This window comes from Gavia stellata, chromosome 16, assembly GCF_030936135.1.
Source record: "Gavia stellata isolate bGavSte3 chromosome 16, bGavSte3.hap2, whole genome shotgun sequence".
Lineage (NCBI taxonomy): Eukaryota > Metazoa > Chordata > Aves > Gaviiformes > Gaviidae > Gavia > Gavia stellata.
The window spans coordinates 1,406,483-1,425,420 of NC_082609.1; the positions used below are offsets into that span (position 1 = coordinate 1,406,483).

Here is an 18,938-nt window from a genome sequence, read left to right on the forward strand (position 1 = left end):
GAATTTTCACTGAAATTTTGGATGTAACAGAAACTGCAGGATCAGGCCTTGTATTTGTACTACCTGCAGATGTTATTTAACATTTTGAAACGTTAACATAAATGTGGCTTTCATCAAAACGTAAAATGAACTTAATTTCACAGGAAGCTTAAATAGAATTGAAGTGAAATTATTTACAGATTTATGAAAAAAATGCTTTAAAAGTTTCAACTGTCTGACCTACAACTGCAGGAAAACGAGAGCAGCATTTCCTCCGTGACGTCTTTATCGCTGTGTGGTCACTTTCCATTATCTAACCTGTGACTTACCAAAACTTTCCTAGCTCGAAAAACAAAGAAGAAGATAAAAGGAATTCAGCAGACTAACGTAACGGGAACGCGGGATGTTTCTGAAACGCCTGGAAACAAGAGCATCGTTCCTGCATCCCTGCCGCAGCTGACCCCAACCCTGGTCTCCTTGCTGGAAGTGATTGAGCCGGAGGTGCTGTACTCGGGCTACGACAGCACGCTGCCGGACTCGAGCTGGCGGATACTGTCGACTCTCAACATGTTGGGAGGACGGCAAGTAGTAGCTGCAGTAAAGTGGGCAAAGGCGATACCAGGTAATACGCAAATACATTCATTACAAACTGCAGTCTTTTTATTGTACTTAAAATCTGTCTTCCTATTTGGTGTCCTTCAAAGCCTTCAGAGATGAGGTTTTAGTAATATCTGAGCTAATTCATGTCTCAAATACATCTGGAGTGGAAATGCAGAAAAAACACAGATGCAAAAATTTATTTACTAGGATTACAAGTTAGGTCACTTTACTTAAACCCTTTGACCCTTGAGTGTTAGAATTCATGTTAAATCATGGAGATTTGTTTTTAAAAGTAGTACAGAGAACTATTTTTATTAGCTCTAGCTACACCTCTTAGATAATTATTTGTTGAATGTTTTTAGCAGTGAGGTTCTCTTGACTTTTATAGACTGGTGCTGCTGTACTGGCTTGTCTGGGTCTGCATTCATGGATGGTTCTTTTTTTTTCTTTTTTTCTTTTTTTCTTTTTTTTTTTTTTGACTACCCCTCACCATATCTGTAGTTTTTTCTTGACTGGGAATAAGCATTTGAGCATCCAGTCCCATAGTGGAAGTCAAGATGTTCATTTTCTCTCAAGCACTGTAGCTACACGATTAAACTGACTGTCATCTGGGGAGTGTGGAAGGCTTGTTGCTATTTTGGCTCCCACCTGAAGGCACGGTTAGCCAGAAGAAGTGATGTCAAATCTCAGCCTTGGACATAGCATCCCATAGTACGTCTTTGGGAGAGGCCAGGGCCGCAAGTAAAGCTGAAGATCTGTTTATTCCTGACAGAAGACTAGTGTTTTTCTCCCTTTCACTTCTACTCAGTACCGTTAGCTACCTGTTTTCAAAAACCCTAGCAAAAACACCTCCATAATGCATATGTTGCCCAAGAATAACATCACATAACAGGTCTGCCAAACTAAAAAAAAGTCTGATAATGAAATGTATGAGTCATAATGGTGTTTCTTTTGAGGCAGGGGAAATAAATTAACAGTACGAAAGGAAGGCTAGTAAACTCAAATACGTATGTCCAGCAGAGATGCGAATAGAGAGATTTGTATGTCTGTCAGGGCTCTTCTGCAATGGGGAGTTAGGCTGAACTAGCTAAGGCCTACATTAGGAAGAGTTCATGTGCGCACGTTTTCTTCTGGGACAAGTCTTTAGGAGACCATCTGGTATTCGCAAATACAAATTTAGATACCATTTTTATAAAACACTTCTCTGTTCGTAATCTCTTCTGAACAGTTTCCCTAATTAGACAAACCCTTCAGGTTAGAATATATGCTCTTAATGAAAATGCCAGTCTTCTCTTTAAGAATTATATTAGTAGGAACTATTCTTATCATTTTTTTAATATTCCTTTTTTTTGGTTGCTAAAGTGGTTCTTCATGAGTGTTTAATTTGGATGCACTACTGCTGGTTGTACCCCATTGGATATACCAACAGTAAGCCAGCATTGGTTGCTAAACCCTTTAGTTGGGATTTCAAAATAGCCTTTTCCTGAGGAGGGTGTGAGCAAAGATTTCAAGATTTGACCCAGTAAGTTTGCAAGAACTTCGAAACACTTGGCTTGTATTTTAGAAGTAGTAAATGGTAGTTACTGCTGACTCCAAAGCCAGAAGCTTTTCTTGAAGTTGTTAGACATACCAAGTTCTGTTCTATATTAACGTACTCAGTGCTATCTATTTTAACGTCTTTGCAAAGCAGCAGTGGTATGAGCTGTTTAGATGTCAGATGATTAAATAAAATCAACTTGAATTCAGACTTTAATAATGATTCAGTGTGGCACAGTATTTTCTAGCTACATGTAGGCAGGATCTGATAGGAACTAGTGTTGCAAATTAAAAGCTGCCTACATTTTAAGACTGTTTAAGGGACTACTTTTCAGATTTTACACACTTCCTCATTGTTTAATTGCTTCTGTTCGTGCTACAAAATCTTATAAGATTAGAAGCAGTTAATGATGGTAACTATTGCAATACGTATTTTGTAAGTTCTGTGTATGATTGTTGTTGAATGAAAACAAAATTTGATGCTAAACTATTTATTGTCTAGTGGACTGCTCTCAAAAAGTAAAAAATACTGTCATTTTTGGAAGATAGGCAAATAAATAATAGTGTATATTAAATATAATTGTTGTCTTTTGTTATCTAAGTGACCATCAGTTCCAGATAAGCACACGCATATATTCTGATTTTAATCTTAATTTTATTACTATTAATATTACTAATTATTAATTCATATTAATATTATCTTTTAATATCTGTAGTACCTATTGAGAATTATCCATCTGGTACTCAGTTACTTTGTGGATGGACAAACATTGTGGCTGTCAGAGCCCAGGGCTTTCGGTGTGCATGCCCTTTTGTGGTTGGGGTGCCGACAATTTATTTTGAATATGTATATCTTTAAATGTGAATATAATGTATAATGCAAAGTTCGAGAGTTACTCTTTCTGTTGCTCTCTTTTGCCTGTTTTCCTGTGTTATATATGTTTTGTATGGTTGAGAGTTACACATTCAAACCAGCTCAAGGCTGAGTTGTACTGGAGCCTTCTATTCAAACCGCTCAAGTCTCATATGTAGTCATACTGTCTGGAAGACGTAATTTGATTCCTATGGTTACAAACACTTAATTTCAACATATGCAAAATTTTGAATAGTCAAAGGATTTCTTTAATGGTGTACTAAATATTTGAATGTAACCTTAGTCTGGAAAATGGCGTTGAAATTTTGCACCCCTTTTAAAGCGCATTTGTTTTCATTCAGCAAGAACTTTCTCAAAAGAAACCTCTTACTCTTCTAATTTCCTTTTCTCTTCCACCAAAAATTTAATCTAAAATACAGAAATACTTGACTGACTCAGATGTTTGTAATATGGCAAGAAGTTTTGTTGTTCTTTCAGGAACAGTCATCACAGTTACAGAAATTGTTATCAAATACACTTCTAAAAGTGGTAATCTACATTGGCAGGACAAAAGTTGTACTGATGATAAGATGGTCCTTTTCACAGTTACGTTTTTTTCTATTTTTCCAACCAATACTGTCACACCTCAATTCTTATTTTTCCAGGTTTCCGAAATTTACATCTGGATGACCAAATGACCCTTCTGCAGTACTCATGGATGTTCCTAATGGCTTTTGCTTTAGGATGGAGATCGTACAAACAATCAAATGGAAATCTCCTGTGCTTTGCCCCAGATCTGATTATTAACGAGTAAGTAAGGCCTGAGTGATTTTCCAGGTTTCTCAGGGTGATACTAGACTCCACGCAGTATTTCTGGGTTTTGTACTTGAGAGGTGAATCGCTGGGTAGCAAATTCTTGCAGAGGTCACCTATCAGTCTGTCATTTGCAACTTGTTTTTCTTTTAGCAGATTGCTTAGAGTTTTTAAATAAGTCAAATGGAAGAAAGGTATTTTAGATATTAAGTGTATTTATATCAAGAAGGTTTTGTGGGAGGTGTTTGTACTAAAATGTTCCATATTGTGACACTTCCTGCACCGTTGATTATGATCATTCATTTTACAGAGCCAACACACTTGAAGCAAAAAATATATCTGAGATGGAGAGAAAAGTTTGGCAAATTGCATAATGTTCTGTATGTTTATTGTATAAAAGTGATAGTACAGTCCTGCCAGTTTCACAGAGTTCTTAATCAGTTAAAAATTTGTATCTGAGCCTGATTAAACTCTGGCTAAAAAGACAAGATTACAAATGGAAAAACTTGCCTGACTTAGATTTTTTTTGTTGAACTTCGTTATCAATTTTCAAGAAAAGTTGAATTTGCTAGACTATTTGGACATCTTTTTTCTTGCACCATGCATCATTTTCCTTGTGTTTTTCAAATTCGTGTTGTGCAGTAATTCCGTGTTGTAGGGGAGTGAAAGGGGGAATTCGAGTCGTTGAGGTGATGGGCAGAAGGCTCAAGTTGAGATTCAGTGCGTGGAAACAGGAAACATTTTGTGCAGGCATACGCATAGTTATATTACTTTCCATATGCTATTTCAGAGGTGTAGTAGCAGATCAGGTTAGGTTGTGGCTTTCTGCCCCCAGTCTGGAGAGCAAACACTCCGTCTAAACCCTCTCCTGTAGGCATGTATTTGGGAATCGGTCCCGATGGACTGTCGCGCTCTCCTGCCTTTTACTTTGAAGCCATTTCAGCGATTGTGTCCTTCAGCTCATGTTTTAAAAAGCAGTTTCTTCAAGCATTTTGTCTGTATTCTGAATTAGTTGCTGAAAATATTCTGTGGATGTGAATCTTTAAGGTTGCTGGCCAGAGCCATTCAAAATCTATTTTACCCATCTGCAGATTCCAATTAATTTGATGCTATCACTGTGGATTTGCCATTTCCTTTTTCATGAAATGGCATAGTCCATTTGTGAGCATTAAAACTAATAAATACAATTACACAGTGCCTTTGACACCTACAATTACAAAACTTTTTTAGCATCACAATTTCACTGACAATAATTTGAAGTTATGCAAGTGACAAGGTATTATTCATGTCTCTGTTTTCTTGTCTTTTAAAATGGAGGCAATACTAATCCCTTCAGCATGTTTTGAGACAGTAGTTGTAATATTTTTGTTCCTGTCGCACTTCAGTACTGAATCTCACAAATCTTTTCTCAGTTTTTTAAAAAAAAAAGTAATTGTTACATTTTCTATGAGATTAGCCATTTACATTTCAGACTACTTGTTTTTCATGATTATTCATTCGCTTTTATTTTTTTCAATGTAAATATTTTTCCAGGCTTTTATAAAGTGTAATTGTTTCTTTATAACAAATATTTTTCAAAAAAAAGGTGAGGAGCAGATGACGGGTGAGGGTCCATCTGTGTACTTACGTTTATTAAAGTTCTTAGAATATGTCTCTGGAGTAAAACAGTCTCCATGTGGTGGAATTGAAGTAATTTATATTGTCACTAACAAGCGTGATAACATCTAATTTGCTTTAAGTCGGAGGTCTCCTGCTCTTTTATCAATGGGTCAAAACCACAGAGCTTTACAGCTGAGTATGTGTCGGTACTCCTAAAAAAATACCTGCAAGGGTAATCCTATTATAGTAAATATTAATTTTCAAATTCATTCTAGTTACAGTTTTGGTACATAAATTGTTTATCGAAATGACATTTCAGTAAAACATGTAGACTGAGAGAACTGCAATTTGCTCTCCAGCGTGCTACAGGTTCCCCATAAAACTCTCTGGTCGTAACTTTTTATGTACCGTTCATCAATAAAATACAGCCTCGAAGTTAAACACGGCAAATACTGAATAATACATAAAGCCACTGCATGAGTTATAAGATGCTTACGAAGAGCAGTACCGCAGGGAAAGCCAGAGGGGCAGTGCCATTGGGGAAGCTTTGCTGATGCTAAAATGTTGGGTAGGACGAGAGACATCACGGACATCAAGAAAAAAACGCATTTGGATGTTAATGCTCAGATGCATCCATTCACTCTGCTTGATACATCATTCAAAAAACAGTACTGTGGTACATAATATCCCCTCAAAACACTCTGAAACGCATCTTAGTGATCTTTCAGCCAAACAACTCCTTCGCACCCCTCGCCCCCACCACCCCTAAAGCTCGTGATTTAATGTTTCTGGTATGCTAGAAACGGGTCCAAGGTAGAGTAGTAAGTTAACTTTACTTGATGTAAGAATCAGATACTTATTAAAACCCATTAACTGTTACAAAATAAATAGGTAAAGCAGCATCCTCTGAAAGTCAAAGCAACTCTATTATTTGATAATGCTAAAAACAATTGTAATATTTAATAACGTTACAGTGATTTCTCTGGAATAAGAGGAAAAAAGCAAGTTTTCCTCATAAATTTTAAAGCTTTATTCCACTAAATGCAGTTATGCATAGGTGTTGTGTGTGTAACAGAACCAGAACCTTCATTTTGTCTGTCTGGAATCTAGGATCATGGGCGTTTTTACAGTTAACTGAAGCTGTCTGCATCAGATTTTTGGCTACCTCTTCAGTAGTTTCAGATTCCTGCATGCAGATAAAGAGGTGTAAGTTGTTCAAACTTGTAATTCTTGAGATCTGCAAATGACATTTCTACAGGTCTGTTCTTTGCATGAACATTTTTCATTTGTAACTAAGAATTTGTTCTGGCTTCATATCTATTAATTGGAGTTTCAAAGCAATATTTCAGTGGAGGACTAGGACAAAATTGTATGTCTTTACCCATACTGCATTAGAATACAGTAATTCCAGGAGGTCTTCCGTCTCTTCAAGCCACAGCCTTTCGATTGGTGATGTACTTGTTTTTCTTAAATGGAAGTATAAACAAGTTGAGGAGTTGGCAAAAACTTCCAAGCCTCACATGAGCCCCTCGTGCAGACTTGTATCGTTTCAGCCTTACAAAATAGTGGCAAATATTGATGTGGATGGGTTTTCAATTCTGTTGCGTAACTTGAGTTTACACATCAAACAAAACTGTATGTATCACATTATGCTATAAGAGATAAATATCTCGCTGTGTATACAGAATTACACATATTCAAATCTCAATTAGTATGATTTTTTTAAATATGTTTAGCCTACTTTTCACCCAAAAAATTCCTTTGATTTTACTTATAAACAATCCATCCTCAGAAGGGTCACAAGAGAAGTATAGGTGTTATTACGTCCAGTGTAAATCAAGAAATGGAACAGACAAGCATCTCATAATCATATTACTTCTTTATATTTCTTTGTATCTTCATTACAGCAGTAAGCTAGAGTTGGCCTTGGAGCACTCCCCTTGTACTGCCATTACCTGTAGCTTGCAGCAGCATAACACGGGTGAAGTATTCGGGAATGTGAATGCAGGATAAGTTCTTGAGAAGTGGTTGCAGAGAAGTCACTAGTACTTTATATCTGCTGCTGAGAGCTAAGGTTGCACAGCTGATGTTAATGAGGGCAGGGGGAATAAAGCACACCAACAGAGCTTGCAGTGCCTTCCGCTGGGTTAGTTGTATGGTTACGGATAAGTGCAATGACTTCTATTTTAGTTTTCTTTGGGTTTCTAGAAACCACTTATTTTATGCAGTTTCTGAGCTTTAAAGACTTGTCCTCGTATTTGGTACAATTCAGTGTCTTCAGCTTCAGGAAGAGAATCTTTTATCTTTGAAGGGTTCCCCAAGCCTTGGTGATTTAAATGGACATAACTGCAAAATATTTTTTTAAGATTGAATTCTTTATGAGGATAATAAGACTTTCTTTAGCAACAGCATAAGACTTTTCTGAGCAACATCAGTCTTCCATGCATTTATACGTGCACCAACCCTGTCCAGTATTGCTCCTGTGTAGTTGCTACTTACTCAGATATGGAGTAGCAAGATCCACTAGCTCATGTCGACAATTCTCGGGCAACTGTGCGTAACCGGGCTGTACGCAAAGAACCTGTCTAACCCGTTAAGAGGTTTGTCAGGGTACATTTTTAGCTAGCAGATCCTTAGCATTTATAAATATCTTACCATGAATGCACAAAAAGCTTCCCAGAAATCAGTGGATTTGTTTTGCTTAGGGCTCAGGTAGTTTTAGCTGTGCTAGTGCTGAATGCTGCTATTCATTAGTACCATTGTAGATTCCTCCATAACTGAATTTGCCGAGTATCATCGATGCAGCCTGTGGTGGGAAAGAGAATTAAACTCTGTTCTTCTTAAGTCTTAAGCTGGCAGCCTAGTCATTTGACCAGTCTTCTCCTAAAAATTGAATATTTATTGAATATTCCATTTGTATGTCTGTACTCCTATCATTTATTTAGGGGGGAAAAAAACAAAAAGAAAATCATCCAATATATTTGAATAATGTTTATCACATATTGGATATCCTAAGTTAATACGTCTGAGAGGGTTGGGTAGGGTGGATTATAAAGCTGCTGTGATAGGAAAATAAATTATTTCCCATAGCATTTGTTGAGTGCAGAAAGGCTCACCATACGTGTACATAGCATTGTTTTTACTTCATAGGCTTATGCTGTGTCTGTACAGCTTTTAATTTGTTTGTCTACAAAACCAAAAAGAGGGAAAGATGAGTTTCTGCAGATGCAGCTATCATTTCAGCAAGAATACAATTCACTTCATCATTCTTCCTGCTTCCATTTTTTTCTGAACTCCTGGCTATTGCAGTTGTCCCAGGTCTCAAAATGAAAGCATCTTTCTCTCTCTCTCCCCTCTCACAAGCTAACTGGCGGTAGCTGGCGGTGGGGTGGTCCAAGCAGCGTGCTGCAGATGCACACCCGATGAGGCAGGGAAGGTAGTGATGGTCCCTCGGCCGGTTCCTGCCTTAGCCTTCGGGGAGGGAACAGCATCAAGGGCTCCAGACCTGAAGAGCTGGCGCTGGTGAACCTGGGCAGGAAAATGGGAAACACTTAGTGCTGCCTTACGGGCGATAATCTGTTGGGTGGCAATTACTGCCCGATCCCATTTCCACTTCAGTCAGTAGAAAAGCTGCCACTGAATTGCACAGGCACACCTTAGTCCTCTAGCGTGTAAAACTGGTATTTCCTTCCCTGGCTAATTCTCTGCACGGGGGGAAAACCACAGAGCAGCCATTGACAGGTTTAATCTCCAAACAGGTCAGGGGGAGAGGGGAGTCTTATTCAGCTCTTCATCAAGGGAGGGGCAAAAATGTGTTTTAAGTTATTGTAAGGCTTTGAAAAATATTTTAGCTTTACGTGTCTGTATTTCATTTCTGGGTAGAAATAATATACTTTAATGGACTAGTGTGTGACTATTCAGTAAGCTCATCATTTTACGTTTCAAAACAAGAAAAATGGGGGTTTTATGGAGGTCTGTCTATATCAGCTGGCAATATTTATATATAATAGATGTATTTATATGTGTATATATATACACACACACAAAACTTGAATCAAGTTCTTGAAAAGTTCGGCAGCTTAATAAATCTCAGGCTTTAGACCATCATTTAGTATTTGGAGATTGTATAAAACCTGTGATTTTGTAGGACTGCATAACTGTTTCCACAATTTGTGATTCAAAACATGCTTTTGTTGGAGTTGGCACTATTACTGTATCAGCTTTAGGCCTCCCTTTGTGTCACCATGTACATGAAATTACAGTGGGCAACACTAACGATTGCACAGTTGTGTTCCTCAAGTAGCAAATGCCATTTAATCACTGCCTAGCTTTAGAAGGAAGTTCTTGAAAGTCCTTTGTCTTAGGATTTCAGCTCTGTTTGCATGCTCATCATCTTAGCTCTTTGCTCTTCTTAGGTTTGAGGTCAACTCCTTGGTCTCATTTGACTTTATAATGTTATATACCATGGTGAATATCTGTGTTGGTGTTATTTGAATAGAAAGAAAATAACAAGTGATTACAGTTTTATAAGCAATGTTTTATCAGTTCTCTTATTCTCAGAATTGTTTCTGAACATTCATTTGTAACTAATTCTGTGGAGTCGGTATCATCTGTTTTTCAGAATACCAGCATCTTGTTTACTGATTTTTATTCTTTTATAGACTTAGCTGAACCGAGTGACTCACAGCAGCGTTGAAAATCATCACATGCTTTTATCATCAACATGCATCCCACACAGAATGCATGTGTACATCCCGTGTACATTACATGGGCTTTCATTGAGCTAAAACTTCCAGCTGATGCCCGACTCGCGCGTTCTTTTCTGAGGTAGCTGGTTACAAAAGCAGAGGAATATGAGATACTTACAGAACAAGAAGGTGATTCAAATCGGACTAGACTTGCAATCACTAAAGCAGGATCCCTTCAAAAGTGATAAAATGCCGTTAGTCAGCTGTTTGAGTCTCAACTTATATGAATGGTAATCGTTGCAAAAGCACTGAACTGCTGCGGTCCGCCCCGTGTCACCGGGGGGGTCCCTGGCGCTCCCCGGGCCTCGGCGCTGGCTCTGCCTCCTGCCTCAGCCGCTCCTGAGCTGCTGCGGGTACAGACAGCTGCCAGACCTTGCAGCCTGCCCTGCCTTACCAGCCCTGGTTATCACCACAGCTTTGCTTGAAGACTCCACGAAGTCAGTACGGTTCTGTAGATAGTTTCTGCTGAGAAGAGATCACGTGTGATGTCATCACTAAGTATAATATCTATTTTAATTAGCTAAGTATAGTACCTAGTTTAAGTGTTACGTCTGGGTAAATTAATTCATAAAGTTGCTACATGCCCTCTGTAGGGAAGGGTGCCAGCGAAACTGAGCAGGGAGTAAGAAGAGAGCCCCGAAGCCCTGCTCTTCGCTGGGTCTCTGCTCCATGCCTCGACCCGGATCCTCGGACAGCCTCCCTCCGTGCACAGCCGTGTGGCAGCTGAGATCATCTGAGGCGCTCTGGCCAGGAGAGCTGCGAGGGGAATGTCTGGGACCTCTTCCCAGACCCTTCGCTTCATTAAGGACTGTCCAGTGAATCAGCTTCCCTCTTGTTCTGACACAGCCTGGATCCGCTGCCCTCCAGGGCATAGCGCAGCGCTCATCTCTGCGCTCAGGGGAGGGTGGCTGTGGTTTGCTCTTGTTTTTTGAGGACTGCAATTTGCATAGCCTTGGTGTTACCAAAAATCTGCATGTCTTCATATAGATTCTCAGACTTGCGGTGATGATTGCATTTACAGCACATACAAATAAATGGCAGGCTGACCCGTTTCATAATGTTTATTTTACCCTTCTGCCCAGAAATGGTAATAGTTCTACATGAGGAAAACTGCTGAGCCGTGTCACAGATGTGTTTAAACTACTCAGTTTGAAATATGTCAGATGCCCTTTGATACAACCTAAAGGGGTTAGGAGAAGATTTGCCAAACGGCCGAATAGTGGCTTTGTGTCAAGTGCCCTGAGAAACATCCTACAACTGAACATCTTACTCTTATTCCTACCTCATGCAACTTATCTTTGTGTGCACTTTGTATTCTCACTGTTACTCCTTGATTACTGAAGTCTAACGTAACGTCAGTGTTCATAGGTTCATGTACGTGCATGCATGCATATAGCTGTAGATACCATTTGTGTCTAAGGCAGTGCCGCACGTAGTCCTGTTACACCCAGAAGGAATTGTCGAACAGCGTGCATTTGGAAATGATGGGGTTTTAGACTCGTACTTGATTTGGTTTTAATACAGTTTCAATAGCTTGTATTTCTTTCTGTCTTTCAAAACCCATCTGAATTCCTATGATTCTTTAGGTTTTTGCACATTGAGAAAGGTGTGCGTTTCTTCTTGTTTTCACTTAGGGTTTCTCAGGATGCTTGTGAGGGTGCATTATATCATTCTCTTGCAGGGCCAAGAAAGGGAGAACTGAAAAATGATAGCAGCTTTGGAGAAATTCGTGTAGTTTCATAACCAGATCTTACTCTTAACTTACACTGGGGTTCAGTTTTAGATTATAATATTGAATAGGTGATGTCTTGGAAAAGGTGACACATCATTAACAAAAAATAAATTGCTAGCATCACTGTAGAGAGATTGTGTAGTCATTGCATTTGAAATGTACTATTTTGCCTATCTTTTTCTCTACAGAAAGTTTACATGGAAAAGTATAGATCTCTCTTATACTCTTCAGAATTAATCTGTTCTTGTTGTTCATTTCCCACCCAAAACTGTAATCCTGCAATATTCACAGTAACCAGCTATAAAAGTGCATGTAAAGAGGATTGTTGCTTCAGCTGAGGTACTGAATAAAAGGTGGAGTTCCTGTCTTGATGTAGGGTTTCATTAAAGTAGAAAAATAAAAGGAAAAGAAACTTCAAATATATGTTTGTCATTCTGATTCCAAGTAAGTGCTTTCCAAGATTTCCCTTTCGTTGTTGACATGTCTTTCTATTTATGGTTAGAAACCTTACTATTACAGTACAAAGGTAATGAAGTTTAATTGCAATACTAGGCATTGCTTTAAGAACGTGAAAGGCTACGAGAAGTTTAAAGTCACTTTGAAAATCGAGACGTTACAGCAAGTCGATGCTATCACTAGTGAGCAAATATGTATTAAATTTAGGTGGACTTCTCAAACATATTGAAAGAACTGGAAAAATGTCATCTCATCTCTTAGTACAGTATACCAGCATGTTTCTTTATACGGATTAAATACTTTGGGACTGCCGGACTTCAAGAAGTTTGTCACATAGTGACTGAACTTGTTTTTTATGTCAAGTTTGTGCTGAAGTGTTACGTGTTAACACTTAAGTTAACGTGTTAACGCTTAAGTGTTACGTGATCAGCTTACTGATCGGTCCTTGGTAAAGACAGGCTTCCTTTGTAACGCTGGGATTTCATATGTCAGGCTCCCCTCATGCTGTGGTTCTAGGCCAGCGTTTGTATGTAGTGACCAAGGCAATCGCCCTGAATGGGTTCACTTGAGAAAACCAGAGATTGTTTTGCTGAGAGATCATGTACTAGCTTGTCATCTGCCTCTAAAATGAATGAAGCGTGGAAAAACTTAGATGTAGAATTTTTAGATAGCTAATCATTTGATTAATTTTTATACTCTTATTTCTCAGGCAGAGAATGAATCTACCCTGTATGTATGAACAATGCAAACATATGCTTATGGTTGCCCGAGAGCTATCACGGCTTCAAGTCTCATATGAAGAATATCTCTGCATGAAAACGTTGCTTCTCCTCTCTACAAGTAGGTGAATAGTTAAATACCTCTGTGAACAATGTAAGTTTAACTTGCCAGTATTATGTGTGTGCATGTGTACTTTAAAATTGCGTTAGGTATCTGATAGAGGATTTCCTATAGGATCCCCTCTTTTGCAGTAAAAGTTGAAATGTTCCGCTTGGCACCTGACTATATAGGGTTAGTGAAGGACATTTTGCTTCTAGCAGATAGAAGACATTCATGCTAAGATATTGTGGATTGTGTTCAAAACTTTGCGACTCCAGCAGAGAGGCCTAACTCAGAATTGCATTTAAAAATTCTTAAAAAAACCATCACAAACTGGCTGAGTAGTTCAGGAACCAAATAAATGGGCAAAGCTATGACTTCATGCCCGTGAAATATTAAAAAAAAAAAAAAAAAAGAAAAAGAAAATTACCACCATCTGTGAGGAAGTTCTGATCCAGTGAAGCAGTTTCCCACAAAAAAAAAATTACCAAACTCCCCCAGAAGTTATGTAAAATTGTTAAATACAGCTACAGCTTTTTACATTTGCATCTAAAAAGTAGATGGTGGATTTATGATAGATATCATAAGATAGATTTATATAATATACTACATGGTGGGGTTTATGCCTTTTGATAGGATATACGGTAGTTAAAACAAGTCACAGCTTAGTAAAATTCTGTTGTCTGTACTGCATGAAAGGTCAAAGTACAGTGTCAAAACAGTCCTTTTAGAATATACAGAAATACACTGAGACATTACGCAAGTAACTTCCACAATGTTATTTTTACCTGTATTCATACTCACTGGTACCTAGTGACTTCTCTCCTCGTGCGCGGTAGGGCTGTAGCCACCTGCGGAAGCTCCCCTGCGGCCCTGGCTCCGTTGCAGTCCAGGGACTCTCAGTAGTAAAGAGCGCACGTGTGTGTGTGTGCTGTGAGTAGGCGTGAGCCGGGCACCTCGCCTCGCACCGCTCCGTCTGCCTGCGCACTTACAGCCTGTGCCTGTCTGTCCCGGGAGATCCCGTCCCACGGCCGTCACGCTGATACCCGCAGTCCCGCGGGACTGAGGAAGCTGCGTCTGAGGCAGCAACTGTAGATTTCCTGGAGCCTTTGCTGCTTCTGCTTGACAGAAGATTATTTTTGTTCTAGTGGAGTGACGGGTATGCCAGTATGCTTTAAAAGTATCAGTAAGAGCAGCAATGCAAGTAAAGATTTTTCAGCACAGTACTTCTACATGGTGAAAAAGAAATATTTTTAAAAGTTTGAACAGTTCATTACACCGAGGGCTCAAACGTTCCTTATCTTTAATATTTCCAGTGAATAATAGCATTAATTCTTACAAACAAATGAGAACTTGGTAGCTTTGGGCTTTTCCCAAATGAAGGCAGGAGGACCTTGTAACCCAGCGCCAGCTGTGCTGCCAAGCCCCGGGTGGTCAGTGCGGGCAGGAGAGGTGTCGGGGACAGTACGCTGCCGTGACCAGCTCCTCCCCGCTCTGCCGGCCCGTCGCCTCGGTGGCCTGGCAGGCACGGCGCAGCCTCGCCTGCCAAGCCCAGAACTGGGACAAGGGCTCTTTTTAGGGGAAATTTCGGCTCCGCGCTGCCGTGGGCTTTGCAGGAACTTGAAACTTCCCCGAAACTGCAGATTTAAAGCAGTTTCTGAAATCTCTCCCAAAAATTCCTCAAGTGTTTTGGATGTGGTGTAGGCCAACTTTCCTTACAGGAATTGGAAATTTCCTTAGAGGAATTTCCATGGCAGAAATGGTGAAAAGGCAACACTCGTAGAACTAAGCCCATTCACGAGTGAAGTATGGCAAGCACTGGCATTAACCAGCAAAAGGCCTCTTTGTTTTATTTACAGTGAAAGACAATATATTTTCACATTTCTTTTCGAGTACATACATTGTGTAAGTGGTACATTGTGGAACTTCTGAAAATTGAATAGCTGAAATTTGTATAGCTTTTTAATCTATGACTTCACAATTTTAATTTATGTTTATTGTGTTTCTGTGTAAATTTTCCAAGGGAAGAGGAGGAGGAGCAGTAAAACAGGAATCCCACACAGGGCTAGACATGTAGCTCACACATAGACACAGCTCACAGACCTTTTCCATTTAAATTACTGAAGCAACAGTTGACATGTTGTCATCTCCTGTGTAGACAAGGCAGACAAGATTCTTCACTCCAACATCTCACAGATGCTGACAGTGTAGTGAGGGCTGGATTTTTTAAGGAAGGGAGTGTGCTTCGGTGGCCTCTTTCCTCCTCTCTTTCTTTCAGCCAGCTTTGTCTCAGCTCTCTCTCTTCTTTAGCTTCAGCTCTTTCCATTCACTTCACCAGGGTAATCAAAGGCTTCAAATCAAGCATCTTAAGGACCACTGGCATCCATATGCTTGATTTGTCCCAATTTCTTTACTAGTCCTTGGCCTCCAGAAGGACTCTGCTAGTAGGTGACCGTAGGCACAGGGACTTAACATGGATTTGAGTCTGAATACGGGCCTCGGTCCCCACACCTTGGGTTTCTAACCCACAGCTCCTCGTCCGGCCAGTGCTTTCTCGGTGTCCCATCCCTATTCCAAGAAGCTCTGCCCAAGACCCGAGTCCTCCCTGGCTTGGGCAGTCAGTTTGTTGTCCAGTCTCTCTGTTACTGCCTTGCCTGGACGTGTTATTTGATCCATGTCAGGAGGATTGGAACTAGATGATCTTTCAAGGTCCCTTCCGAGCCAAGCCATCCTGTGATCCTACTCTCGCTCTTCCCTCGGCACACAGAGTTTTTATGGAATCTTTCCAATGTCACGTTTCCCCAGACACTGAGAACACGGGCGCTCCAGCCCTGGTGGTTCTTCATCAAGGCACTTCTAGGGCTTAGTACTTAGAACTGTGGTCTGGTTCCCTTCCCTCTATTTCTTGTTGGGTTACCTTTGGGGTTTTTTTATTTTTATTTTTCCAGTATTCCGACGCTATTTGTTCAATGAGTCATCTGTCTCAGTTCTTGCTCTCTTCCCTTGTCTCTCAGCTGTCATTTCATTAAGTCCAAGTCCTTTTTCTTTTGGTCATTTTTGTGTAACTGATGTAAGAGAACTTAAATAATGACACAATTCATAGATGTGTAATGTCTTAAAGGTTCGTATCAATGTTACAGTTCCTAAGGAAGGCCTGAAGAGTCAATCTTTGTTTGAAGAAATCCGTATGACGTACATTAAAGAGCTGGGAAAGGCCATAGTGAAAAGAGAAGGGAACTCAAGCCAGAACTGGCAGCGATTTTATCAACTGACGAAACTGTTGGACTCTATGCATGATGTAAGTTCTTAAATGAATGCTGTAGACATTCCAGCTAAATAAGTTTGGGGATATGAGAGTAATCTCCTCTGTCCCTTTCTTTATTTAAAGGGATAAATATCAGGGTGGGGAGACAGCATATATATAATTTTCTTTTTTTTTTTGTATGTATATAAATAGAATTTTCAGTATCTTTAGTTCTTAAAAAATATGTTCCTTTAAAATGGAGGAACTTGGAAATTGTAAATGATTTTGCAGTAATAGCAGAGATGTGAAGTTTAAAACCAGTATTATTTCAGAGACAAACTATTCAAGAATCTGTGGAATTGTTTGAAATTGTGTTAAAATAATGCATCAGTGCTATTTTTATTATTAGTAGCAGTCTAATTTTGCAAGGAATTTCAGAATTCAGGCTGTCTCCTTTTGCGGTACGTACTCTGAATTGTGCATATAGTACGAAGTAGTCCAAGTAGGCTTTAAGCTGGATAAGGCAAGGGAAACTTTGAGACCTCAAAATTATTTTTTTCTTGTTAGCGTACCAAGCACCTGGAAAGATCTTATTAAGCTTAGCCATAGGTATGTTATTTACATGCTAGAATGGGAATCGATGCAAACTCTCTTCAGCGTTCGTAAAGACCTGGCACGATCTGTTCACTTGTTTTATATTGGAAAGCCATTTACAAGACCTCCCAATTAGAATGAGGATGGCTGTGCGTGTCCGCCCTGCGTTGCAAGGGTTATCTGAGCAGGCCGTGGGGCATAGGTAGGGCGGCTGCCAAACCGGCTGCCGCGCTGGCCTGCGCTGCAAGAAGTTATGAAGAAGGAAGGCTGTAGGTTACTAGTTCTTCTATATGTATTCGTGTGAAAGTAATTCTTTGCTTTATCGCTTGTAGGTGGTTGAAAATCTTCTGAGCTTTTGCTTCCAGACATTTTTGGATAAATCCATGAGTATTGAGTTCCCAGAAATGTTGGCAGAAATCATCAGCAATCAGATACCAAAATATTCAAATGGAAATATCAAGAAGCTCTTATTTCATCAAAAGTGACTGCCTTAATACAAAAGGGTTGCCTTAAGAAAACGTCAAATGATAGCTTTTTTTTTTGTAAAGAAAAAACCTACCAGACTTGTTAATTTTGTCCTTGCAGCGGTGTTTCTTTTGTAATTATGCACTACATGTGGTTTACAGAGGGCCAAGATTTAGGCTGTAGAACCAACGGATTTCTCACGTTGGGTAAAAATACTGGGGAGAAAGGAAAGGAAAAGAAATTTTATTTGTCAGAATTTACGTATCTCCCCTCGCGCAACATCCATGGATGCATCAAAACCACCGGTGACAAGATCTGAGGCTGTGTTATGAACATTCTGCTAAATAATTTCTGCAGTTGGCTGGAGACAATTTTCTAGGCTTTTTTTTTTTTTTTTTTTTTTTTAGTAAAGTGTTTTGGATTTATTTTTTTTTTAAAGTTAAGGTAGCATTTTGGTTTATGCATGTAACCTGAAGAAAGTTTACAAGTGTATATCAGAAAAGGGAAGTTGTGCCTTTTATAGCTATTACTGTCTGGTTTTAGCAATTTCCTTTAACTTTATATACCGTGAACTAGGCTTGTTCATTTTTTCTTACATAATTTTTTTGTAATACTTCAAGATGCCTATTGTACAGCTGGGTTTTTAAGGTGGGGCAGCTCGTAGCTTTCCTAAATGACCTCTAGACATTAATCCTTGAGTATATTCATGTGAAAATGGGTTGGGCTTTTCTAACCTAATAGCTTTCAACTGTCAAAGTGACCATAAAAATTTGGCATTTTTTAAGGGACAGGGTGGGTGGGAGAACACTCTCAAATCTAATTTAAATAGATGCGAATGAAACAAATACTTTTGGTATATGTGCGAAAGTGTGGGATATGCAGATTCATAGAAAATTAACCCAGTCCTAACTGGATGTAAATGAGCAGGTTGTTTTATATATTGAAAAAAAAAAAAGCCTGATTTTTGCATATAATGCAACAGCCATAACTATAAGAGTCGTGGGCTGCATTGATGCCAAGAAGATCAGTCCTGACTGCCCATCAGGAAATTTTCAGGAAAATATGCATAGCTTAAGAGAAGTTTACTTCTGTGTGGAGAAACTCACATTTTCTATACACTTAAATCTATCATCATACAAGTATATATGGAAAAATACCATTGACTGAAGAGGCAGACGTGTAATTATGCCCAGTGGTTTGGTTTTGTTCTGTTTTCTTGTACCGATTCTGAAACCTTTTCTTCGGTGAGATGTTTACCCTCGCGCAGGCAGTGAAGGCGGGCAGCTGCGCTGTGGCTCTGGATATACAGGCTCTGAACTCGTGTGGTTAGAGACGCGTTTTCACGTCTCCACATGTCACTGACTGTTCATCCTCTTTCCTGGAGAGCAGGAAAGCTCCGCTACTGATTTCGTGGTCTTAGAGTCGTACGTCAAACTCTCTGTCTTTGTAAGGCTGCATCCCTTCATACGGAGTTACTAGCGTGCCATAAAATTACCATAG

The 18,938-nt window shown here is 39.4% G+C and overlaps 1 protein-coding gene across 2 annotated transcripts in view; it reads left to right on the forward strand.

Annotated features, from left to right (window-relative positions):
- NR3C1 (nuclear receptor subfamily 3 group C member 1) overlaps window positions 1–17,826 on the forward strand; it is a 66,611-nt gene extending 48,785 nt beyond the window's left edge. For both annotated transcript variants that reach the window (XM_059825140.1, XM_059825139.1), the window contains exons 4-8: window positions 323–601; window positions 3,634–3,778; window positions 13,026–13,156; window positions 16,276–16,433; window positions 17,306–17,826. In XM_059825140.1, the coding sequence (XP_059681123.1) occupies window positions 323–601; window positions 3,634–3,778; window positions 13,026–13,156; window positions 16,276–16,433; window positions 17,306–17,458 (866 nt within the window). In that variant the 3' untranslated portion in view covers window positions 17,459–17,826. The remainder of the gene's footprint in view (window positions 1–322; window positions 602–3,633; window positions 3,779–13,025; window positions 13,157–16,275; window positions 16,434–17,305) is intronic.
- Window positions 17,827–18,938: the final 1,112 nt, after the last annotated feature.